Source organism: Serinus canaria, chromosome 4 (assembly GCF_022539315.1).
Source record: "Serinus canaria isolate serCan28SL12 chromosome 4, serCan2020, whole genome shotgun sequence".
Taxonomy (NCBI): domain Eukaryota; kingdom Metazoa; phylum Chordata; class Aves; order Passeriformes; family Fringillidae; genus Serinus; species Serinus canaria.
In genome coordinates this window covers 14,223,173-14,250,091 of record NC_066317.1, presented here as the reverse complement: position 1 = coordinate 14,250,091, position 26,919 = coordinate 14,223,173, and the positions used below count along the sequence as shown (strand labels likewise).

General features: G+C 38.1%; 1 protein-coding gene and 1 long non-coding RNA gene across 2 annotated transcripts in view; one reads left to right on the top strand and one right to left on the bottom strand.

Moving 5' to 3' along the window:
• Positions 1-1,413, bottom strand: part of TTC29 (tetratricopeptide repeat domain 29) — a 115,049-nt gene extending 113,636 nt beyond the window's left edge. The window contains exon 1 of the mRNA XM_050974099.1: positions 1,352-1,413. Coding sequence (XP_050830056.1) covers positions 1,352-1,361 — 10 coding nt within the window. The 5' untranslated portion in view covers positions 1,362-1,413. The remainder of the gene's footprint in view (positions 1-1,351) is intronic.
• A 153-nt stretch (positions 1,414-1,566) lies between these two features.
• LOC108961200 (uncharacterized) overlaps positions 1,567-26,919 on the top strand; it is a 57,581-nt gene continuing 32,228 nt past the window's right edge. Inside the window, exons 1-3 of the long non-coding RNA XR_001989376.3 lie at positions 1,567-1,725; positions 21,099-21,312; positions 23,035-23,107. This is a non-coding gene — a long non-coding RNA (uncharacterized LOC108961200). The remainder of the gene's footprint in view (positions 1,726-21,098; positions 21,313-23,034; positions 23,108-26,919) is intronic.

The following is a 26,919-nucleotide window of genomic DNA, read 5'->3' as shown; positions in this document are numbered from 1 at the left end:
GGGAAAATGAACACAGCCATGCCTTGGTGGAGGCTGAGGAATTTGGCAAGCCAGAGGGGCTGACTGCAGCTGTGGGGCAAAAAAGAGGGGGAAGCAGCTGCAACCCCCACAGAGCCACTGCAGCCATAGGAAACTATTGATAGGGAGCTCTAATTTGGAGACTGCCACAAAGCACCTGGCTGGAGTGCACAACGAGTCCTTGCTGGCTCACACACTCCACGTTCCCAACCCACAGAAATCTAATCTATGGGACAAGAGGCTATCAGGCACACAGGTGTCGCATGAGGCACACATGCAGACATTTTTCTTAGCATGTTTCTGCCTCATAAGAACTGAAATACTGCCCTGGCTCCTATTTTGAACCCAAAGCTTGGGAGAGGAAAAAAAAACCCAAGTTGCTTCATAATAATGCCAACTGAACTTTTACTTTAGATGTGGGAGATTGCTTTCAGAGTGAAATGGAGGGTGTATTTCTCTCATTTCCAAGGTAACTAACTCTTACAGGTAAATTACAACCACAAACAGATGACTGAAGGCACCACATCCTTCTGAAACCCATGCTGTTTCAGTCGTGTAAATGTCATTGCTGGTCATTTAAAGACCACTTTACATCTTGCTAAATGATAAAGTCCAAGCCACGTCTCATTTACTTAATCAAACACCCACAGAATTCAGCAAAACACGAGGAGGTGCAGTTTGTTTCTAAAGAAGTGAATCCCCCAATGGAGGGAATCTCCCCCTGGATGTAATTGCTCCAAGGTGCACTGAAGCTGAAGGTAAAACACCAGCTGATAGCTGAGAGCAATGGTGCCTTTCCCGGCACCTTTTGGGAAACCCCTTTGCTCTTCCTATACAACTTCTGAGGTATTAACTGGAGGCTGAGGATTTCCCTCCTCGGGAAGGAGGAGAGGAAGCAGGGATGGATATGGATACACCGCACGGCTGCCTTTGTGGGCACTGCTGCTGCTACTGGGCACCTCGTAAGATAAAGGGACATCAGAATGTGACAGGACAGACTTACTGGCACGCAGCTTTACTACACTGAAAGTAATAGTGTAAATTGATTAAAAAATCACAAACGAACAATACATTTTTTAAATCGACAGCCAGCGTGATAGGTGCTATTTGTTCCAAGTGAGCTGGACGAGGTCACGGCCTCAGCCTGACCCGAATCCTCAACGCCCTCCGTCCCTGCGGCGCTGGGAATTCAGCCGCCATCCGCCTGGCTGCCCCCAGCCACCGCCCAGGGACACCTCAGCGTATGCCTTCACCTGTCCCCCACACAGCCTGACCCTTGGCTCGGTACCGATAAAATGTACCCCCATCGGCCGGAGCTGCCCGGCGCACAGACCTGGGCTCATGGCGCGGCCGCAGGACGAGCTCTCTCCGCCGGCCCGGCCCGGCCCGGCCCGGCCCTTCACGGGACGCCGCGGCCTCGCCATGGCGACGGGGGCGGGCGGCGCCGGGGCCGGGCGGCGCTGAGGGCCGGGCTCCCGGAGCTCTCACGGACCATCCTACCGCTTCCCGGGGGGCTCGGGGAGGCGCTGGAGCCGAATTAGACCCTGGGAAGCGCTGGGGCTGTGAGGAATTGGCACAGCCCGAGGTGTTGGTGCGCTTTCCAGGAGCTCAGGTGAGCTCCGAACGAGATGCCTCAAACGGGAGCGTCCCTTAAAACTGAGCGAGTTTCTGAAGCTGGCAAGCAAAGAGCCTGGATCGTACGGACACGTAAGGAAGTGTGGGCAGTCTCTCAGATGCTAAAACGTCACCTGCAGCGAGCAGGTTTTCTTCTTTCACAGAATCACAGAATGGTTAGGGTTGGAAGGGACCACAGTGGGTCATTCATCTGGTCCAACCCCCTGTCCCAGGGCACATGGCACTGGATTGTTCCCAGATGGTCCATGAATAGCTCAGTGAGGTGAGGGAGGCCGCAATCTCTCTGGACTATCGGTTCCAGTGTGTGGTCACTGCACAGTAAAGAAGTTCTTCCCCATGTTCAGGTGGAACTTCTTGTGCATCAGTTTCTGCTGCTGCCTCTTGTCCTGTTGCTCAGCAGAGCACGAAGCAGAGCCTGGTGCATCCTCTTGACATCCCTCCCCCAAGTACTGACAGACCTTCATGACGTCGTCCCCTCAGTCATCTCAAGCCTGAACAGGCTCAGCTCCCTCAGCCTATACTTGTAAGACCAGTGCTCCAGTCCCTGAATCAACTTTGTTGCCTTCTGACCTTTGAGGATCTCCGAACCTTCCTGAAGTGCTTCAGGACTTCTGAGTAAGGGAAAGAGCAAGTAGGAAAAAACATTAGACTGAATCTCTGAGTAAGTGACAACATGAAGGCATTTGGTTTGTGGAAAATGTCATCACTTTCTGTTGATGAGGGTTTGCTGCTTAATTTAAATTTAATGTTAAAGATACACATACTGTCACAAAGGAGCTGTTCTAAGGGGCTGGCCTGCTTGGCTGTCTGGGCACTGGTCAGAAATGGAAATATTGAGAAGGAACCAATGAGCTTTTGCTAAGTGCAAATGAAAACTGTAAGAGAAACCCAACTGGGATGTTACAGAATATAAAGAGCAGAGATTTTTCAGTGACTTCTCTTTTTGTGTTGGAAACTTGACACTGGCAGGAGATCATTTTTTTTAGTACAGATTTGACCTAGTTTTTATTGCTACAACTGTTTGGAAAACAGGAATGTCAGAATCAATTGCTATAATCTATTTTGGAAGGATCAAGTGGACAGAAAGCACTTAAAAAATGTCATTACCTGTTTCTGAGTTGATGGCAATCGGAAACAAAGGATCTTGCATGTTTATGGGTCAGTATTCTAGAGGATAAGTCAGGAACTGACAGGGTACTTAGCTGATATCAAATCACACTAGAGAACAGCATGACCTATGCCTTACCCACCTACAACACATAGGGAAAGCACTGCTGTACTGAGTGGATTTCAGGCTGAGTGACATATGCTGAAGGCCTCATGCTGCCAGTGTTAAAATGTACTTGGAATTTCAAAATATTTAACATGTCAGTTTCCTAACTCAAAAAATATTGCATCCAACACAGAAGAATTTTATATTAGACCTCATCTTGTCAGATGAAAAGGAATTGATCACAGAACTAAAAATTAGCCATAGCTTAGGTATAACTGATAATGATTTGATCACATTTGATATGTGCAAACAGAATTAAGTCCAAGCCAATAATACATATACTTAATGCATTGGAAGTGCTAATTTTATAAAGGTGAATATTATTATAAGGTAAATCTGTTGGGAGAAGAAATTTAATCTGAAGTGGGAGAATATTAATTGGAAGTGGTTTAAGGGTGGTAATGCAGATACCCACTCAGCCAGAATGCCTCAGCTAAGGAATATGTTTGCTGAAAAGCCAGGGTGGTTTACAAGGCAAACATCTGCAAAACTGGAGAAAGAATGTGGTGCATTCATGTACACTGAACGATAGGAATAGTAGAATATTCCTGTGGCAAGTAAAAGGTTTTGAGGGAAATATACATATGGTCAACAGAGTTAAAATGAGGAAATTGGAGGGGTTTTATACAAGTATACAATACAGAAAATTATCTGAATAGCAAGAAGACCCTATTAAGACCCAAAGATGAGAGCTTAAACCTTAATCAGTGACAAACTTCAAATGTTAAAGACACACATACTTGTTCTGTCATTTGGGAAGATGGCAGCTGCTGCAAATATGTTGTTAAATGTGTTGAAGAGTTGTTTTCTAGTCAAAGATGAGGGAGAATGGTTCAATTACTGAAAGAAAACTGCCATTAAAGCTTTTGGAATGAACATGTCTATCAATGTTTGTATTTAGAAGTTCTTGAAACCCTAAGACTTTTTTAAGGAGGGTGAAGCCAGCATTGTTCTAATACCTTAAAAGAATGAATGGGATAATAATAGTTTACCAATGTGACATTGATCAGACAAAATATGGAATGGACAATATTGGTAAATCAGTTAACAAATAATTTTAAAGAAGAAAGACATTTCCAATTACTGTGGGCTCCTGCTAAAAAATCTTTATATCCTGGCAGAAAAATAGAGCCTGGCAATCAGATTTAGCTGTCTTAATGAGGCTGCAGGTTTTGCTTACTGTAATTTAATTCAACTTCTGTAAAGCATTTGATTTATTATCATTTGGCTTTTTGGATTAAACACTTCAATGACACAATTATTTGTATCCTGTACATAAACTTACAAAGAAAACTTGTAAAAACTGAAAAGATAACCCTCAGATTTAAAATTACTCTCAATATTCTGAAATGATATCTGGAGTACTTCACAAGCAGACATTTATGCCATGGCTACATCTCCTGTGTTAAACATATATAATTCATTTTACTTGGAAGCCAAGTAAGAATTTTTTTATGGAGATGTGTTCAAAGGATCCTGCATGCCAAACAATATGTAAGTAAGAGAGAACACTCTTTAGCAGAGAATCAAAGGCAGTCTACATCTCTATAGTAATATAAAGAGGCAGTAGCCTTTCTGTGGTTAAGAATGAAACCAACTCCTATTACAATGCTGTGTTCTAGCACCATTTTATTTGCCTAGAAATGTTTGGCCTGCAAGTCCTGAAGAGAAAGGATGCCAGTCCATAGAAAAAAAATTCAGTTGCTTGCACTTTTTTGTTCCAGTCATTAGAGTAGGTTTTCTCCCAGTTCTCTAAGCAGTGATAATGTCCAAGAAATGACAGTATTTTATAGCAAATGCTCTTTGCAAAAACTGTGTGAAGAATCATTTTGCTTGGAAAAAAAAAATATTTCAGACATTGACATATTCAAAAATGTAACCTAGCAAGGCCAAAAGTGCAAAGTATTGATCACCATGAGTAGCTGCTACCCTTAGGAAATATGTTTGTGCACCTTTAACGGTTACATGGAAAACGAATTGCTGTGCTTAAATGTGGCAATGCCCAAAACTTACTGGGGTATATCTAGATACTCCTGAATACTGAATACTTGAATACTGCTGATTTTAAAAAAAGTGTTTTGATTCCTGCCTAGCTGTTCATCTTTGGTCTCTGGTAGTTCTGCTTTTCCTGTTACTTACCACCTGTCCACTACACAAAAATCCCTCAAACCTGAAGTGTCCCTAATCCTTTGCTTTAGAAGGGAGGGAAGAGGGAGAGGTTTGGTGAAAACTAAAGTATTATGGTGAAAAGTATGAAGAAAACAAAAAGAGGAAAGGCCAAACTGTTAAAAATACAAAACCAGGGAAATGGAGGGGGGCAACACTGAGCGTGCTACCAGGTAGCAATCAGTGTACATAGATTTTCTTGGCATTTTCCTGAGAGCACCTAATAAACTTAGCAGTGAATATTGGAATTCCAAATAATACAGCTTTGCAAAAGTCATGCTCTTAAGTCTTTATGTGATGCCATTGTAAGTTTTATATTCTATATGCATTACAGACAAAAGTGACCCAGCATGCACTTAATATATCATGATGAAATGAAATTTATGCCATCAATATCTCCTCCTGGTTCTGTTTACTTATTTCAGGTATTTTTATAGGTCTGCATCAGATGGATTTTCACCTACTGAAACATTTGTCACAATGTCAACTGACTTGTTTGGCCTTCTTTTGAAAGCTGTCTAGAAAGATTTATATAAAAAGTTAATCAAACTACATCACTGACTCAGCTCATCAGAACAACTTTTTCATCACCACAACAATATCTTTGTGACATCTAGCTTATCATCATGAATTATCAGGAAAGGATAAACAACCCATTAAGAAATTAAAGGCCCACAAAGGTGCAGTTTGATAAAGGATGAAAAAAACCCACGGGGTATGTATAATAAAATCTCTCTCCCCTGAAGAGTGATTGTTATCGTTCTTTCATGAGCGTCAAAGACCTGGAGCTTCTCAGTGCCTCAGGCAAGTGAGTTTGAAGGTCTCCTTCATGATTGAATGGGAAATTGTAATGAGAATTAGACTATGGCTGTTTATCCTATAGAGCATTTAAAAAATATTCTATGTGTAGAACTGATATTAGTAACTTAGAGGGAAAAGCCACTGTAATCACATTTAGAAAACTCCACTGTATTTTCAGTATTCAGTCTGTGATTATCTGTTTATTCTGGTGTATGTTGGGACAAGCTGTGCCATGAAAAACTGAGCTAAATAGTTCTAATATATTAATTTGTATAGTCTTCATCCTGTAATAAATGGAAGCCTGGGTAAAAGAACAGTGATGTAGAGATAAAGATGTCTTTACAACCCCAAGAGAAATAAGTTATTCTTAAACAAGTTTTCATTTCCTGAGACAAAATATGCAGCCAATATTCTTACTGTACAGCAATTAATTATGCCTTTCTTTATCCTAATGGAAGACAGCAGTATTTACAGTCTTTCACACTCCTCTGAGTGAATTTCCTGATGCTGTACATGGTATGGCTTGTGGCTGAATGAGAATCTAACTAAATCAAGCGAGGTGCAATCAAAATGAATGACTTAAGCAATGACAGTAGAATTATCCTGTACAGTTCTGTTCCTTGTATGATAAATTATGCTTAAATTGGTGAAAAAAATGATTTGAGATAATAAGAAAGACTGCCAGCAAGACATGCTCATATTCAGCTGGCAGATAAATTATTTTTTTCCCCAATAAGCTGAAACTCCAAAGTTTTGCTCTTGGTCCCTGAAGACTGTTTGCTCTTAATTGCTCTTAAACTCTTTCATTATCATTTTCTGTTTCTGGTCACACCCATTGATTGTATCTCATCCAAAACACTGACACAGGCAACCGTAATTATTATTGCAGGCAACATCTGAAACACTGATACAGGCAACAGATCTCTTTTTGTGATGGAGCCCAGCCCTGAGACCTGTGTGCACTAGTGCAGTGTAAATGATAACTAAAAAATAACAACATGCTAACTACAGAGAACAGATGTCTTTTGAGGTTGGCAGATCTAAAATTCTCTTTCTAGATGACTTCTGGGGCACTGTCAGTGACAGCCAGCATTGCCTTTGGCCCGTTCTCTGTTAGCCCACGATTTATAGGGCGTGCTCAGATGGGAGAATACCCAGCAGAGGCTCACCTACATTTTAAAGGTTTACCTATAGAGGTTTATAACTTAAAGTAGCAGGAGTAAAAAGGCATGGAAAGGTCACGTCTAGGAAAATAATGTGTTGTTCTTATGTAGTCTAAGGCAACATTTAGGTGTGTCATGCCAGACATAGTTCATATCCTTTGGGTTCAGTAGGTCTGGTGATTAATGGATGTTTATGCTCCACTGTGTAAACTCCTTTCTATCCATAAGGCTGAGAAATGTTGCTCCTTTTTTGGTAGAGTAGATGTGTAAATTGAATTTTGGAAACTTTGGGCGTGAAAAGCACTTTGTATTTGTACACTTCCACATCCAGTACTACTGGCTACTTACCTCCAAACTTGAAATTAGGCATTGTGATAAACCTGTCCATTATACTACTGGAACTTTGTCATAGTGTCCCTACCAAATTATTTTATGGAAGTTTCTCATACATTAGATTGCTGTTATCAACCAGACACAAAAGTGATACTGAAATTACAATGGAGGCCATTTTAGCATTCCCTTTCAGTGACATGAATATAGGCTTCATTTATTAATTGTAGCTGATTAGCCACAAGGCAAACATTTAATTAAACCTTGGGAGACAATAACATTGCACATAAATTATCCATTTAAGAGCACATAGGTCTTTATATTTCATTAAAAATTGTTTAACCAATAACAACACATCTAAAGTTCAATCTGTATTTGCACAGCATTTGAAGTCAGAGAATTCCCTAGTGCATTGCTGGGGTTTTTTTCCAGACGTTTATTTCTTGATGTGTTTTGATTTGTATTTACTTACCATTTGTTCATGCTGTTTTCTTGATTAGTCAGACTGCCACTCAAATAATGGGTTAACAATTGATTTAAAAATTTCTACCAAATTATTTACTTTTTAAATTTTTTCAAAATAGTCTAAAAGATATGTTAGGGGCTCATGGGATTTAGAAATGCAAAAATCCAAACAAATGTGATGTATTATTGCTATAAATTGAAGGCTTCTCTTTTGAATTATTTTTGTCCAATGCAGTTATTTTCTGTTCTTCTAGCACTGGGATTTTTTTTCCTGCAAGAATATATGCTTATTGTTTTATATGTTTTCCTGAATACTGGCATATTATATTAAATGTATTTTTAGATTCAAGCAGCAAGATATCTGCTTAAGAAACTGTTATATTAGTCTAAAATTCAGTTTTCCTCAGAAGCCCCCTACTTTTTTTGAGTTTGAGAAGATCATCTGCTCTGTGAAGTGACTTTAAGAACTGAGAACACCCTTAAAACATTTGGGTCAGTCATAAGCTTTGTAATGGTTTGTAATTACCAGCTTTTGGGCTGGTAATTTTTTTTTCAGCATGATTTCTACACAGAATATTTTCTAAATATTGTAGACTGAGGCAAAGGTATCTTACAAGTAGGCAAGGGAAAAAGACCTGATAAAAATAAAAATAGTTCATATAATCTAGTGCACTGATTCTTATTTCATATCATTAATAAGACTTAGAGCCCAACCTCAAAGTTATAAGAGCTTGATCCTAAATTCTATTTCACTATCCTGTGATAGTTTTAAGGAGCATAGGGAAGCATGATGTGAGGAATACTTGATTTTCCTTCAGTGTATTTATATTTACATTAAAAATTACAAAAGTATCATACAAATATTTGTGTCTCAGAGATTACAAATATTTTCTGGCAATAAGTCAAAGGATATTCCTATAAATGTTAATGCCAGCTCATTTGCCTGCCAACTTCTTAACCTGGCTTTTATCTCTGTAGGCAATACTAGAGCAGGGATCTTGCCTCTCTGTTTTCAAAGTGTCTTATTTATAGGAGTACAGTGAAAACAGATTCTGCTTAATTGTGAGATAAAAGCACTACTGAAAATCAGTCTGTGAGGTATTACCAAGGCTTTGCAAATAATTACTTCTTCTGCTAAGACATTGAAACCAGAAAAAGCTACCTTGTCTTGTAATAGAACTTTTCTTAAAAAATTGCTGAACTTAAGGAAATGAGTACCACCAAGGGAGCCAATATGATTAAACCTTAGAGATGAGCCCTCTAATATCCCAAGCTAGCCTCTTTCCATTCAGATTTTGGAATAGGCTCTGTGACTTTTCTAAGCAGTTGCTTTTTTTCTCTTTTCCCATTTTATTTTTGATTTGGAAAAAGAGGATTTAAAACCCCAAAACATCTAGAAATCAATTATCAAATAAAAGCAAGCAGACAAAATAACCACACCAAAACACAAAAGCTGAAATGCAGTAGATTCACAACTGCCTGTGAAGTTAAATGTAGGTTACTACATTCATCTACAAAGATATTTAGATGGCAAATAGAAAGTAGCTGCTGTGAACATCACATTCATATATAATTGAAGTACCCAAGAGTAAAATACTGAGGCACAATAGGTGACAACTGATAAAAACAAGAGAAGAGGTATAAAACAGGATACAAATCTCTGGGGAGTACAGGGAATATCTAACATAAGCTGAAGAATCTACGATAACTGTATCTAAATTACCAGATAATACAAAAATAATAACTGAACTGATAAAGCCGGAGAATTCAGCCCAGTGCTGCTGTTGGAATGATCCTTTACTGGAATCAGAAAAATTTGCTTGATTTCCTTCACTACCATGCGAAGAAGGGGAAGATTTTTAGCTGCCTGCAAGATGTCCAGAACAAGGAAGCAGGAGTTTCCCAGCAAAAGCCACTGGCTTCAGTAATTTTTTATGGATCTGCCTCAAAACAAAGTGTTCACAGATGAAGGTGTTATTTATTGTCCCTCAGTTTGCAGGGATGTCCAAGTTTAACTCCAGTTAATACTGGTCCAGTCTAGCCCTACCTTTATTTTGCTTGTTTATCTGGTCAAAGTTAAATCTTTTGGAGTGTAAAGCAGAAGAGAGCAGCTGGAACTGAGAGTTGAGGGCCATAAATCCTGAGAAAGGCATTATCACTACGCTAAGAGCAGAACTTGGATCTATGTGCAGTTGCAGTAGGCTTTGACGTAAATGCCTTTGTTTTGTGGTGGCTGCAAGGCCCAAACTGTTGAGTCACATTCTCCCCTAAATGTGAAACAGACCTTGTGTCAGTTTCTCATGAATTAGCCTTTGGGAGAGCATGTTTATTGAAAACAGATGGTTTTGGCATTTTTCCATGGACAAGCTTTACACTATTGTAATTGTAGTACCCATCTGTGTGGCCTTTTTTACAGCACAGCTTCCTTAGATGCAGAGAATTCAGGCATGTTGTCTATCTTTCTCTATCCTGTCCATCATTTTCCACAAATTTACAGGTGCTCTGAATTTTAAATCTCTCAGCTCCGGAAAGGATGATATTAAAGGTGGCTTTTCTTGGGACTTGAGCATGAACTCAAAACCTTTATAACCTAGAGTTATAAAGAACTAGAACTGAGCACAGTTCTAGTCCTGCTAACATAAGAAGCAGGACTTGTTGGAGCAAGTCCAGAGGAAGGACATGAAATTGGTAAGAGGGCTGGAGCACCACTCCTGTGACGACAGGCTGAGAAAATTTGGGCTTTTCAGTCTGCAGAAGAGAAGGTTGTATGGAGACCTTGGAGCAACTTTTCAGGCTACAGCAAGGCTACAGGGAAGCCAGAGAGGGACTCTGGTAGAAACTGCTGTGCTAGGAAATTTAGAAAATTTAAGGAAATTTAGGTTAGATCTTAGGAAGAAATTCTTTACTGTAAGTGATACACTGACACAGGTTGCCCAGAGAAGCTCCCATCCCTGGAAGTGTTCAAGATCAGGTTGGATAAGGCCTTGGGCAACCTAGTCTAGTGCAAGATGTCCCAGCCCATGGCCATGACATGGAACTAGGTGATCTCTAAAGTCCATTCCAAGCCTTAACATTCTATGGTTCTATGGTTCTATAACAACCCATTACTTTTATGTTGTAACAACATCAGTTCAGCTTTGTCTTAAGTGTTGCCAGATAGATTAATCACAGTGTGATTAATGATAATTTATTTGAACAATGTTATTTAAACAGTTTGAGCTAAGTATATGGGAACAAGCTGAACTGAAATTGTATTTTAGTAACATGGCCCATCTGGGAGATGAATTATGGCAGTAACAAAGATAATAATTTGAGTTTACTGCTAGAAAGATTGGAAACTAATGTCCATAATGAAATTCAACATTAACTCCTCCTGAATGATATCAGCATCCGTCTGTCCTTGGTGTTGGATTGGTTGAGAGGAATTTCTGATCTCCAGAACCCAGTATGGAGGATTCAGCCAAGACACTTTTGCTTTGCAGAACCAGTCTTGTCTGCCATAAGAATTTACACAAAGTCAGGGTTAAGAATCTTGCATAATATAGGTTTATAAGGACCTACATTATAATCTTATAATCATCTAATTTTGTAATTTTAACAACTGCCTTCTTGTCCTCCCTGTGAACTTTGCCTGTGAACTCTCCTCAAGGCCTCATAGTGAATCCTTGCCCTCTTTAACCTGAGCAGAGTTCAGGCACTGCCTTTTGGTCTCTGCGCTCAGCCTTAGCCTGCACTTTCCCTGCACACTCCCTGAGAGCTGGGTCCCTGCTGTCCTACCAGGAAAGACTTTACAAAGACAAGCTCCCCAGGAGCCATCAGGAAATTCTTTCTTTTCTCAGTTGCAAATTAATAGACAAATGTTCTTAAAGTATCATAGCAGAGAAATATGGTGACTGAATTGTACAAAATACAGGAATTGTAGAGATCTTACCTAGATTTTAACAATATAAGGAGCTGTAAAAATGGTGAGAGACAAAGGCAGCTGCCTGGCTTGTTTCTGATGAGCTGGTGATTCTCCTTCCTTGTGCCTTGTGTTTTCCTTCAAGTATTGATGTTTCTTTCCCACATTACAGCTAAATTTTTGTTTTTCTAGAACTCATAGCTACATGGACCTTCTCCCTAAAAGAGCACTCCTTTGTTTTTGCTGTCTTTATCTTACTATATTTTTCTCAATATTTTTATGGTGTCTTTTGAAGAGGGACATAATTCTATGTCCATACAGATAGGGAGTAGACAAACAGGGCAGCACAATATACAGAAACACTGGTAGGCATGCCCACAAATCAGGTCATTCAGCTTATGACACAGCCATATCCACGAGGAAGGTAAGCAAAAATTACATATTTTGTTCTTCCCAGGAAAGATTTAGTCAAGAAACATTCATCTCAGATCACTTATTTGCATACATAAAGACACATCATGACACCACATACAATGTCTAGTAAAAGTAGTGGCAAAGGTCGCATTTCAACATAAAATTTTAGATGGTTTATAAAATGAAATGAAGGAAGATCCATTAAATAATGAAATAAAATTAAAATCACACATCTGTTCTTATACAGTCACTGATCACTTAATGGAACAATTTTGATTTAAAATTTTTAAGTCTTTGCAGTGTATCTTTTTCATTTGTAAGCGAAGAAGGTCTAGTCAAATCTGCCACTCAGTCTTAAAAGATTCTGTTCATCCAAACAGTTCTTATCCAAAAAATTTTGTACCTATTTTAAAAGGTGAGATAATCTCTCACTATTAGAATGCCAATGACTGGCAGGTTAGCAAAGCAGTAAAGCAAATCTTCAGAAAAATTTACATTCAGTTTATATCTTTGAAGCTGCCAGCTGTATTTTCAGTAATTGACAATAATGTATTGTTGAATAAATAGACATGCTATACTTTTTTATGTTTGCATAAAGTTGAAGCAGAGGATAAATATTCCTGATAATTGTACTTATGATTTGAAAGTAAAATTGATTAAGTATTGTTAATTTTTATGTGTGTTAAAAAAGTTTTGGGATTGAAAATCTATGTACCTACACAAATCAAGCATTTCTCCTCCTTCCAAAATACTACAAGATTTCTGTAGCAATGATTTCAGACACTCTAAGTAATAAGAGCAATACTGTAGTTTGCAATAATTACTATAGAATATGGTATTTTATAGAGGTGGCATTTCATATTTCACCCAGTAAAACTCAGTTATTCATGTTTTAAAATTAATGTGCTGCAAGGTAAACAGGTAAATAATAAAGTGTGAAGATACAGTTATGCAGACAGAGAAACAAGTGTGAAAATCTAGACTTCCCTGTCTATATAATCTGCATACAGTTGCATTTCAGCATGTTGTTATTATAAAAGGGTGAGGAAGACATCAGATTTTTCTGGATGTGGATCTAATTACTAAGGCAGAAAGTGGTAGCTAATGCTGCAAAACAGAACTTCACACCAGTAAGAATATGTGGATCTAAAGTGCTAAATGCAACACATTGAGTATTATGGAGTGGCTTTATTCATTGATAGATATCTGAATTATAATTTGTAATTAGTAATCATTGGTCTAACTACTTTTGCCTGTGTCATTGTTTAACCCCAGCCAGCAACCCAGCCTCTGGCATCCCCTTGCTCATTCCCCCACCAGCAGGACTGGGGAGAGAACTGGAAATGTAAAACCTGGGAAACTCATGGGTTGAGATAAAGAAGTTCAGCAGGGAAAGCAAAACCCACAAAAAGCAAAGAGCAAAACAAGGAATTAATTTCCTGCTTTCCATGGACAGGCAGGTTCAGTCATATCCAGGAGAACAGGGACCCATCACAGGTGACTTGGGAAGACAAACATCACTTCAAACATCCCCCATTTCCTTGTTTCCCCCCCCCGCACTTTATATGCTGAGCATGATGTCCCATGGTCTGGAACTTCTCTGGTCAGCTGGGGTCACCTGTCCTGGCTGTGTCTCTTCCCACCTTCCCACACGTCCTTGCCCACGTGACAGTAGAACACATCTCCACATTATCAACCCTGAGTTCAGCACAAATCCAAAGCACAGATCCATAGCAGCCACTGGGAAGAACATAAACTCTGCTGCAGCCAAGGCCAGCAGAGCCTGGCTCACAAACACAGCAGCACACACAGCTTTCCACTCTGCCCCTGTTATTTCTATTTGCTATTGCCACAATTATTGCCGTATTTTTTGCATTAGTAAAAGCCAACTTCACATGGGGATACATTTTCCAAAATGCCATTCTGTGAATCAAGTACCAATCCCACTGCATGTTTTCCCTCCCAGGATTAGCTGGTGTTTGTTCAAGCTCAATCTTGAAATGAGAAATATTTATTCTGGTGTTGAGAGGACTAAGTCATAATCTTTACAGAAGATAAAACATTGAATGCTGTAATGTATTTTCATTGTTGTAACTGGTGGCACCTTCAGAGTAAATCAGGCAGTAAAATCTGCAGTGATTCACTTTTGAGTGCACGACATGATTTAAGTTATCATATGACCATAGCTAAGGTTACAGCTGCAAGTAAATCTAAAATAATGTCCCAGATGTCTTTACATCTAAGAGCTTTCTACGCTGATAACAGAATTCTTGAACACATTGCTTGCTTTTGCATAACATTTTTTGTACTTCAAATGATTCTGCATCTTTCCTGCACATATGGCTGTGGTATTTTAGTCCTTGTTTTCATTTCAAGTGTTAGCATCTTAAGTGGAATAAAGAGCTGATGTCAGGTGTCAGTTTGCATCTCCTTTTCTGATTCCAGTCTTGTGCTCTGATTCAGGCATTCCCACTGCTTATTCCAGTTACATCTTTTGAACTTCCTGTTCCCATATAGATAATTGGGTGTCTTGCACAGTCTTTTTCGAGACAGAATAAATGTACCACTTTTGGGTTATAAGCACAATCTATGGTCAGTTTTTATGCAGTATTTATGCACATCTCTCCAGAAAGATTATTTTGATGCTAATTTAGGCCACTGAAGAGCACAGTGAATTAAAACCTGTAGACAAATCAGATCTATAATTTCATATTTTTCTGAAGGATGACAACCAAATGAGGTGTGAATAACACATCTATTGCCCTCCCCACCCCCAAGCCCTTCTCAAATCCTGTCAGTGACATAGAAGTTCACAATTTTTATGGATTCTTTTCTGTGAACTCTCCCAGGGTTCATCTATTTATGAAGTGGCAGGTACTTCTGCAAAGTAGGGATTGATGTAATATGCAAGAGTAAGAGAAAAGATCTTGAGACACACAACTTTTCCCACTTTATTTTCCAGAAATCTGCAGACCCAGCTGGTAGAAAATCTGAAACATTGACTAAACATATTATTTGTCTAAGACCACTGTGTGTGATGTTTCAAAGTTGCTCCAGCATTAGGGACCAAAATATATTATAAAATCATCTCAATGGAATAATCAGAATTTGTACATTATACTATTATTGCAACAATCATAACAGAAAGCAAACTCCGGCCTTGCAATACATTTTTGAAGTTCTGTGTTTATTTTTTAAGACCATCGTTGATACAATAATGCAAATGACTCTGGAAATGTGACTGTGCAAACCTCTCAATTTGTTTTACTTTTTTATAGTTATGCATTATTCATGTTGCATTAGCATATGCACTGTTTATTACCCTAATTGTAACAAGCACTTAATTAATTACACTATAACCTCTTGAATCTATAGGCCAACTGTTGCGTCTTTAGTTAATATTTTAAAGTCTCATCTTTTTCCATTTTTCTGTGTGTCTTTGATGTTTTGTTTCTTAGCCTTCTTGTTTGGGTTCTCTGTGGAACAGTCTCAGAATAATTCTGCAGTTCTCTTTTATGGCTGAAACTTTGCATTTTAACAGTTGTCTGGAGATAGTTTCTTCTTTGTGAAATATCAGTTTTAATAACAAGAAAAGAAAAATGCCATAAATCTGCACTAACTACATAAAGCTGAAGTCTCTGAGAGACTGATTAACATTGAGACTCCACACAGGTTTTTCAATAATTAGAGGATGTGCTTGCATGGAGCCATGACTGCTCTGGCCTTGATGCTGTTTCCCAGGGCAGGCAGCAATTATTATAGCCCACAGTAAATTTCCTACACTCGTTGCCTCCAGCCACCAAAGATCTTTTTGGAGTAAAGGTCTCTTAATTTTCTACATTCTTCTCATCAGCTTAGATTAGCAACATGGTCTACTTATTTTCTTCAGTTGTTTTAGAAACAATTGACAGCTGCTTTTCTTTGCACCTAAAGTTGAAGGGATCTGATCACAGCTTTTATTATATTAACACAGTCCTGGAGCTTTCGGCAGGGCAGCCAGAACCAAACTGTTATCACTGTCTTTGGGCTCAAGTGAGTAACCCCCACTCAGCACTCCCAAGCTTTGTGGTGCAGATTATGTTTATTTATTGTTCTCAGATTTGTATGGCCTCCATAGCTCACAAATGAATTATTCATTGAGGCAGAAGGCTCCCTCTTCTGTAATGCAGTGTCTTTACCTTGTTCTGTGCTTATTTTGACTAGAATTTTGTTGTATTACAAAACCACCAACTATAAAACTGACTTATCTTAAAAAACAAAATAGATACTCATAGTTAGTAAATGAAATGTTAAGTGGTGAAATTTAAAATGATTATATTCTTCTCTGATTATACAGGTCAGATGTTGGTAGTTATTAGTGAGGATAAAATGCCCAGGTTGCTTTGTGTAAAATAATCTCGGACAGAGCTCTGTGAGATATGAAACCATTGCTGGTACACTTCATAATTTGCCTTTACATCCACTGTTGTCAGTTCATGCTAAGCCTCTCCACGGTAATGCAGTTAAATACAGTAAAGGAACTTTTAAAGTGCAAAGGGACTTAAAACCCTGGAAAGATCCACTGTAACAAACTGTATTTTAATGCAAATTTGTAGACATTCATCCATCATTGTTTTGAGCTGACCTGAGACTTACGGTTAGGAGGACCAAGGATATCACTTTAAAAATTAAAAATTTTTTGGAAAATGTTTTTATGTGGAAACTCAGGATGACTTTTCAGAAAAAGATAAAGATTGAAACAAAAACTGACATTAAGAAAAACATTGAAAGAGAAGGAGAAAGAGAATAAACTTCTAACAGGAAAGAAGTAGTTCAAAGAAATATGAATGGTTAGTGAAGAAACACCAGAAGTGTGGAGGAGGATGAAAGGTTTAAAGATATTAGTTAGAATGTGAAAAAGAAGAATAATTTATATTAGTGGAAAAGGGTAAGTTACCTGTTGAATAAACCTCTGGAGAGAAAAGAGAGGAGAAACACTGTCAGGCTGGCAATTGTGTGAGACAAGGAGAGTGAAAATGCAGGTAAATACAACTGGATATGCAATGGACCAATCTCAGAGTTGCCAAGTACAGTGCCTGGCAGTTATGAAGGGTAAGTGAGATGTCCAGGGCAGATATGACATGTCTACAGACTTTCCATTCTCAGCTAATTTCGGTAGGATAGGTTTGAGCTGCCAGGTGGAAATGTCTTGATAAGTAAATAAGTATTTTCTTACTGCTTTTTCTATTCCACATGTTAAAGATCTTCAGTCAGGCACCATTTAAACAGAGTAACAGTTTTATCTGGCATTTCTCTTAAGGAGGGGAACACAAAGCATCCTTTTAGCGTATTATCCCAGTTGCAAAAAATGCATTAATAGTGATGGCTTTGATTTTTTTGTTTGGGTGCCAGGGAATTGGTGCTGTGTTGGAAGGAGGTGTTGATCTTTTTGCTTTATTCTTTCCTAAATAAAAAGAGAGGAAAGCAGCAGACTCTGAAATGGAGAAGAGTGCTCTTCCTAAGCCACTTCTGAAAGAAGAGAAACCAGCACTGCTGCATCCAGCAGAGATGAGAAGAGAGATCCAGTACTAGGTCAAGAGAATGACACACAGTAGTGTTGCTTGGAGCTGACCTTTTCTGTACAGTATTGCCAGAGCTGAGATAAAGGACTGACTGATGCTGGAAAAAGGAATTTTTTTCTGAGAAGAAAATTCCAGCAGAGCAGGTAGACTCACAGGAGAACAGAGGATTTATGTTTAAGAATCCCCATAAGATTTTGGTGTGGCAAAAAACTTCAAGCTCCTATATAAGTTATTTGGTATAGAATATGATCAGTTATGTCTGGTAGGGGAATTAGATTTAAAATTTAAAAATTATGACACTGATAAAAAACATTCCAGCAAAACACACAAACCTGGTAGCCAGATTTGAAGCTGAAAAGCAGTGGCTGCTCAGCCCAGTTCTTCAGACCTGTTTTGCCAGGGATAAAGCCCTACAAATCCCACACCTTGGTGTGGTATTAACTGCAGGAGCATCAGAGGAAATCGGACAAGATAGCAAATGCAGACATAGTCTCTTTGTGCCAGAGATGAGATTAGCTAAACTGAAGGTGACTTAGAAAAATGTTATAATGTGACACTTATAGAACCCTTTTAGTCCAAGATCGTGAATGAGATCCCAGTTAGAATTCTGTTCTGTGTGGAAAGAAATTGTGCTCTTGTATAACATTCCGGGACCTCAAGGCTCCAAAGTTGTCCCAAAAACTTTTCATTCCCATGTAGTGAAACGTCCTTCTGCAGGCTGAAGATATTACTTAACAGTAATTCTGAAAATTGAACCTGCTCAGAAGTTTAACTTGGTCTTGCATAAACATTTTCCATGCTTGGTCCCTAAATAGGTTATTTTGTGTTCTGCAGTTTTACATTTTGTGCCATTGAAATCAGTCCAGCCTTCAGTGTGATTTTCATCTCTGCATGTTTGGATGCTTCTCTTTGTTTCAAACTTCCTCTCAGCTTTGACTCATTTATTCCCAACTGCCCAAGACATTTTTTAAATGTATTACATGTGATTTGTCCTCTCACCACTACTTTATGAACTCTACACATAGCTTCTTCTTAGCTTAACTATTTCAGCCTTCAACACAGTATGGCAGATTCTCCTCTTCAATGAACTACAACTTTCTTTTAAAAATTCCACTGCAAAAAATAACTCCCATGTAGCATTGTACCCAGCTCCATTCTAAAGTGCGGATAAGAAATCATTTGTGTTTCTTTTGTTTAGAAGGAATATAAATTATCTAGCAAAAACTAATGTTAGGTATTAATGTGACCTTAATTTCTGTAATTACAGGCAGTATACTTCACAGCTTCTTGTGTATACATACCAAATTAATTGGATCTCCTCATTTCTCTTTAAATTAACAATATGTTTTTAATAGTAAATGAGCAGCATTTAGAAATGTGGGGCTAGATTCTCAGCAAGCATAAAGGATCTCTCACTTAGCCATGCCGTTTTTCACAAGCTGAGAACATGGCCTATGACCTCCTTTCACTTATTGTATTGTGCAATAGAAATAGGAAAAAAATTAAACCAATGAGATTTTCAGAATTATTCTCTAAATAAGAAAAGTCAGGAAAACAGATGTTTCAGAGTTCATACCTATTAACAAATATTTTTAGGGAATAGAATATCTTTACTTTCAGAATTATTCATAGTGCATTGATTTTTAGTTGTTTTTCTGTTATTGAGATCATAATTAATAGTACATTTCCTAAATAAGGGCTGTAATAAATGGATTAGCATATATAAATATATATGTGGTTTTATATGCAAAAAATAAGTCTAGCAGCTCATCAATGTATTGTGTTCCAGTTTTTAATAGCACTTTAAAATGCAGCAACAAATAGTCAACTAAAAAAAGAAAAAAAGAAGAAAAAAAGGAAAAAGTTTAGTATTCAATCATAGAATTGTGTCTGGCTTTGAAAAGGGGCAAAGACTTTGCAGAGCTATTTGCAAGTGTAAGCCAGCAGATAGAAGAGTGAGAAGGAAACATCCAGACAGGGAAGACTGTGTCATAATTCTGCACTGAGATGTCATATGCCTTTGTATAGGTGAGAGAAAAATTATCATAAAGGGAAGACATCTCTTTCTGCCTGATTTGGCAGGTGTGTTTATCCTCTTGTGAGGTTAAATAAAGGATGTTACTTAAACAGTGCAGAAAATGTTTTAGTAAAAAAATGTGATACTGCACTGTGTTATTTTGGGATAAAAAAAAATTATTAGAAAAGTATTTGACACACTCACAGCTTGTGCTTTTGTTTCAGGACAGTAGGTGGGATCTGCAGTGGCAGAGACAGTGAATGAATGCATTACACAGAGTTAGGAAGAAAGAAGTTTCCAGTCTAGAACACTGAATAAGGCCCTCATGAAAGAGCAGTTCCTTATGTTCTGTGGTTAGATCAAGGGCTGTGCTGGCTTTGCACAGCTAAGTGCAGTGTTTCCAGGGATCCTGGGAAAAGGATCCTCTGCACTCCTGCCTCACAAGGCTCATGCTGCACCCTGCTTTGTTGGGCTATTGTTTCCAGAGCTGCCTAGGTTTAGCTAACCAGGGATGCTGACACAGGATAATGAAGTTGTGTCTTTAATTTACTAGGTAGACAGCTGCTCTGAAGTTAGGATGTTATGGGATTCCACAAAGTTTATTTTTTTTTAAGGCAAAACAGGTAATGATAGAGTTTGATGCTAAAATTGATGAAACAGACTATCTAAATAGACTTGTTCAGAAATATGGGCAGGAAAGAAAACAATACACCAGGGTAAAGCAGCACTCAAGACAGATTGATCAGAGGGAGCAGAAAAAGATAGAGTTAGAACTGAAGACTGAATAAATTCTCAGGCTGTTTAGAATTATTCTGGAAAAGTATAGCTGGCTGTGACAAGAAGGTTCTGAAGACTTAACAGAAGAAAGGGTGATCAAGGTCACATTTGTGACACTAGAAAAATATGACACCGAAAGTTGTTGACTTTTTGTCAACAGGAAAAACAGATAAAAAGAAAAACAAGGAGGGGGGAGACGTAGCACAGAAACAAGCTAGCTACGCTTTTCAAATTTGAGTTAAATTTTGAACTTACCCCAAAATATGCACAGAGAATTTAAAATTTATTTTTAAAAACTTGATGGAAAAGTATGTTAAATTTCTTTTACACTAAGACATACCCTCTCTCAAAAATCTAGGGTCTAAAAGCATTGTTTCTGTAGATGTTTTCTCTTTAACTTCTATACTGTTTGCTCAGTTTACCAGCCCAAGTAAGTTTTTGATCTTTTTAATATTGTAATTCCAGTCTAGCATATAAAAGGCTGTATAGGCTGTATTCTTTCGGTTTCAGAAATAATTTTCAACAATAGAAAACAAAATTGAGATTGAAGAATGCCTTTTTTTTTTTTTTTTTTTAGTGATGCTGCCAAAAGCAGAAAGAATGCAGTCAGCCTCTTGAAAGCAAAGTAACTCCCAGGGCACTGCTTGTCAAGACTCTTCAGAGCATTCTCTTCTGTGGATTCTCAGGCACGTAGGATGGCTGTCTGTTATTGACATTGCTGCCATGGCTGTGGAGCAGAGGAGCTACTGTGGGTGTGCATCACACTCACACCTGGACCTTTGCAACTCCATGTGAGTAACTTCAGTGCCTTCTGCTTTACTTGTTTTGTGAGCAAAGTTGCCCTCACGATTACGAGCAGCACTTTTGCTGCTCTTCTCAGCAGAGATCACTCTTTATGTCAGACTTTCAGTCTCTACAAAGACTTTTGAAGCACTTTCCTGAGATATCTAAAATATCCTGGGCTTGTTGATCGTGATTTGGTACATAAGGGAGAGGCTTTCATTGCTAGTGGTGCCTATTTGTATGCTTAAAAGATAATTCACTTTATAAATACCTGTAAGAAACTTCCAACTTTCTTTTGGCATGTCAACAGTATAACAAATTAGGAAGAAACAAATTACAATTTAATACAACTTCCCAAATACTCTAGGGAGGCTGAAGACTAACAGGGTATAAGGGACTGGTTGAAAATAGGATGCAGTAGTCAGATCTGACTAGTGAATCTGAGCAGAGTACTGAAGATAAAGAGGGACCCTCTGAAAGGCAGAGAAAATTGTGTCTTATTACTTGATTGCTCCCTCCTGTAGTGTCAAACACCCTTCAAATTGTTTAAAATTAAGACTATTTCTCATCATCCGTAGCAGGTTAGCAAAAGGGCTGATTTCTCCTTCCTTAGATATTCTCTCTGTTACTAATTCCTGCAATTGTATTGAGTTTCATTTATGTTTACTCGTTCAATAGAATAAAGATGAAATATAAAATTATCTGAATTCTAAGTTTGACTGTTTTTATTAACTTAAAAATAATTTCAAATTCTCAGCTACATGAAAGCCTTTGCCTCAGACTCATTTCTTGGTGTTTTATGACTGCATGAACTTCACAACCTGACTCAAAAAAGGGCCTCTAATATTTAGATAAATACCACTTGTCCTCAAGCAGATGTTTTCTAATCTATTTGAAATGATTTACACAAATCATTTCAATAGCTGCTGTGCAATTGCTTTTTTTCTAGTTTCCAAACTATAAAGACTCTTCCCTCTATGTGGCCATGCAGGTCACACATTTCCTTGTCCCAAGGGGATGAGTTCAACCTCTTGAACTGGGTATCTTCTGTTCTCTGCTCTAAGCTTAAATTGGATTGTTTTTAAGATAGTCAAAAGAATCTTTCTTCTTTCCCTAAGACCCTTTTTGATTTTGGTATCAGGAACTTTCTAAACCTTCCTTGTTAAAATAAAATATGAAGAAAAATCCCTTTAATTACAGTAATTTGTCTTGTTAAAGAAAATTGCACAGAGACTCTGTAACATGTCAGACTGTGCCTCAGTTTCTGGACCAGCACATTTGTGACACTTCAGTTTTATATTCCTAAGGCAAGGCTGGACTGCACAGGCATAGAGGGCATTCCTCATTTCTTAGGTGACTAGGACTGTGTATAGAGTTCCCCTGTTCTCCATGACATTCCCCCTGAGGGTCCCTCCCTGCATCTCTGCATAATCATTGAGACAATTGAAGGTAGGGAAGAGTTTCTGTAAGAGAAAGGCTGACATAAACTAGAAAGAGTTGATAAAACAGGAGTAACTGGAGGCTGCTATAATCTTTACTAGTATGAAGAAAGTCATCAAGGAATGATTGCGCATTGTCTCACCTTTCAAGACAAAAATGTGGGAAATAATTTCTTGCTGACATTAAGTGTAATCAAATCTGCTAAAAAGATGGAGAAATTACTCTCACTCATTTTTTAAATCTCATGCATTGATGATATTTTTGAACTTTACTTTTTGTCCCCATTGCAGTTCCCATGCAGAAAATTTGTTTTGAAAGGATCCATGAAGATGACCCCTGACATATTCCATTGATTTCATCACTGTAAGTTGTTCCATAGCACAGTACCACCTTAATTTAGATATTTTTTGAGTGATAAGAATATAAAGTGTGCATAAAATCAATACCCCATCATTTTTTTCCCTATAAATCATATATACACTTATAAATATGGTGTGCAATTTTTCCCTGCTATTTCTGGATTGCTCTAACTTTATATGAGCTTAATTGCATTATTTAATTATTTGCATTCTATTTTGTTATTTAGTAAGCTCCTAGTTTGGAAAAGAAATAATGAGGAGTCTTTCAGAATGCAGATTAATGCAGGATTTTTTTTCTCTGGCTGACATTTCCTATAGACCGACTGTACAAATGTCATCCAGGAAAATAATATTTGTCACAAATGTATTAGCATGAGGAGTAAAGTAGAAAAAGATTTTAAACAAAACCAACTTCTGTGTTTCTCTATTTCATTTTTTTTACTGGAAGAGCTGTATTTTCACACCATTACTAATCCAGAAATCATGGCAGAGATCTCTTCATCACTGACCACTTGGGCAGGATGTGGCCAAAGCTTTGACAGAGAAGGCAGTGCAAAGGGTCACATAGCACTATGCAATTCTGTTTGAGCCTGCAGATTTGAAAGCAGGCTCAGCCATGAAATAGGAGGCATTTTCCCATGATCCATTATCTCACTGAGATTTAAATAAAACATTGGGAAGTGAAACAAGTTGAGAGTTCTTTGGAGAATGACAGGAACAAACCAAGTAAGCAAAGAATCACTGCTTTGGCAACAGCAGGGCACTTGTCTGCCAGTTTTCCTGAGCAAACAACTTCCTGAAAAACAACTGGTAGAGAATACAGTCATCCTAATGACAAAATGCTCTGAAGAAGTAACCTTAAAATGGTTAGTTTTGTACCTGGCAGTTTGTAAATTACCAGAATACTGTTAAACAAAAAAGCCACCAGCTGCAATTTCTTCAAATTCCAACTTCAGTCATCAGCTGTTTCTTCATTATCAGTGTAAGAAAATTGTCTAGAAATCAAGTTGCTATTGCCAGTCCAACTCTTTGTGTGGAGGCTCTCAGAGATAAGAACTTTTCCTACATGGGATGTCTTCTGTTGTCAGCTCAGTGTGAAATGAATGCTGCTGCATTCCAAGACATAGCAAAATCAGGATTTTACAATGGCTCTAAGATTTCTACAGCCAAAAAAGAAATGCCCAAGCTTCTGGGTGTCTTTGTACTCAACATGAACACCATTTTATTTTTAATGAAGGTCATCCAAATTGAAGTAATTCTGCTTTCAAATTATTCAAATCAGACAGCACCAAGTCAGCTCTGATGCCAAGAAAGTCCCTTTCCTCTCTCTCATCTCTTTCTCTTGTTTTTAGACCACTCTTTTCCTTCCTCTGCTCAGCTCTTGAACTGAGTTGTCCCTCAGCACAAAGGAACTAGTCTTCAGTTTGATGGTTTGAAACCTTGCCTGGCCTCAGACAAGTGGATATAACAGCCCAGCCCCTTGTAGGGACGAGAGATGAAACAATGTCCAGGGGAGCCCAGATTCCTCCAATCCCCATCCATGCAAACAGAGCACTTAACCTACACTGTCACCCCAATGACGAGGCCCTTTATGTTTAGCACTTTCTCTGGATAGTTTAATGTGAAGTAATTCCATTAATGTTTCATACTCTTGTTTCATTAATTTTTTGAAAGAAGAATGTATTATTAAATGTTCAGTCCCTTCTCTCTTATCAGTTCAATTAAAGTACAGGAAAAATGCAAAAACGCAAAAATGTCCTCCAGCAAAACTGGATTTAACATCTGATATTTTGAGGATTAAGAAGGGCATGAAAACTCCAAAAACCAAAAGATTCTCAAGCTCCCTTTATATATCACACACACAGAAAACAAACAAAAAAGGGCAGTTAATATTTTGTTATTAAAAAAACAATGTTTCATCTTGTAATTGTAAATGGTAAGTGTGACATAAGATCTGCTCTTTAAAATAAGTATTTTTCTTGATTGCACTTTCCTGGGTGTATTCCGCCTTTGCTTCCCAGGATGATCTTTGTCTCCGCTCTCAAATCATAAGCTCATCTCTCCACTTCTTGCTAGTTTTCTTTGTCCCTTTCCTGTTTCCACGTAACTATCTAAAATTCCAGGGTTGCTACTGAATTGCTCCAATGTGGCAATTTTTAATGCTGTTTATTACCACTATTTATTTACTTAAGATGCTCTGTGAGTGATATAACTGCATGAGTGGTGTGTTTCCAATGAGCGCCCTGTCTGTTTATTTCTAAATATTTGGCTGTGGTGTACTTCATTCTACTCTCCATAATTCAGTTGACTTTCTAGTTAGGCACAGATAGAATGAGCCCACCTCAGCACAAGAATGCTGTTTTAAACCACTGATAGTTTTGTGAAATTAGTCTAGTCCTTATAGTAGCTATGGTATATCCCAAATTACTGGGAATAGTATTCTTTTTGTAGTGGGTGGTAGACAGACTTGAACTGGGATCTGAAGCAAAAAATGCTCCAGTATCACTGTGATAAAAGCAAGATTCATGAAAAAGACAGTTTCACTAAGTGTAAACCACATATGATGTGGCTGGGTAATGGCACCAGCTGCTCAAGGGCCTCACACAGGAATGGAGTAATTCTGTCCCAGCAATCCCTTACTTCAGTGTCCTGCACAAAGCAGCTTCCCTTGGGATTCTGCCTACTGCCCTTCCCCAAAGCAGTAAGGCAGATGGTCAGAATTCCCCAGAGCTGATTTCTTCTCTTCCTGCTGGGATTCCAGAACCCTCAAATTGTCTCTATTCACCCCCACTTCCCTATATGTGGTTTTTTTCCCTGCCTTTCCTGCATCCGATATAGCACAAGCAAAGATGTACAGTATTTTGTTTTGGATTTTTTTCAATATGCTGTGCCTAATGAGAGCCTATATTCCTGTGTGTATGTTACAGAGTGTTCTGTGTAATGCCAATCATTCCTTTGACTTTATTGCCATGCTTGGGAAAACTTTCTGATTAATGAGTTTTTTACCCATGTGAGCAAAAAACGAAGAGATGCCATTTAAGCCCAGTGAGTTGTGGAGCAGGCAGAGGAATCAGCATAGGGTTGTTTATGGATTTGACTGACTTTCAGCTTGTTACACAACTAAAATAGTGAATGAATATTCTTGTTTTACATTTTAATAGAGCACTGTGCTGTACAATATTTTCATCTACTGAAAATGTTTTTTATAATGTATGGATAAAGATGTATTTTTAAAAGAAAATCCCAGTACATTAGTGACATAGTTGAAAACACTTTATGAAACAGTGTATTAACTCAGTAAAATACAAATGAAAACTGTATATTAATTGCTTTATGTGCCCTCCTATACTCATATTTTATTAACTTTTTAATATTATCAAGTATCATGCTAGACTGACATACTCCTCCAAATAAGGCTCTATTTTTACTCCGTTTATGAAAATAAATGAGCATTTCAGATTAGCATTTTGATTTTGCATGAAAGCACAAAATGTTTGTTCTTGTACTCCCTGATTGTTTCAAGGGCATTGTACCATAAAGCTGAAGACTCTTTCATCTTTCTTCAGATAAAGTTGTTAATTACTCTTAATTTTACATGATATTTAAAGACTTTAGCATTTATTATTACCATCAGAACCAAGTCTTAACATTATTCAGATTAGGAAGACACAAGATAGCATTTTTTTTTTAGTGTTTCTCTTACAAAGTAGAGTGATGACATACTCCACCACCACCTCATTCCTTTCCCTGACTAGAATTTTATCAGAGTACAAATGTTAGGAAGCTCAATGAAAATACAGTTTAATGCAGCCAGTT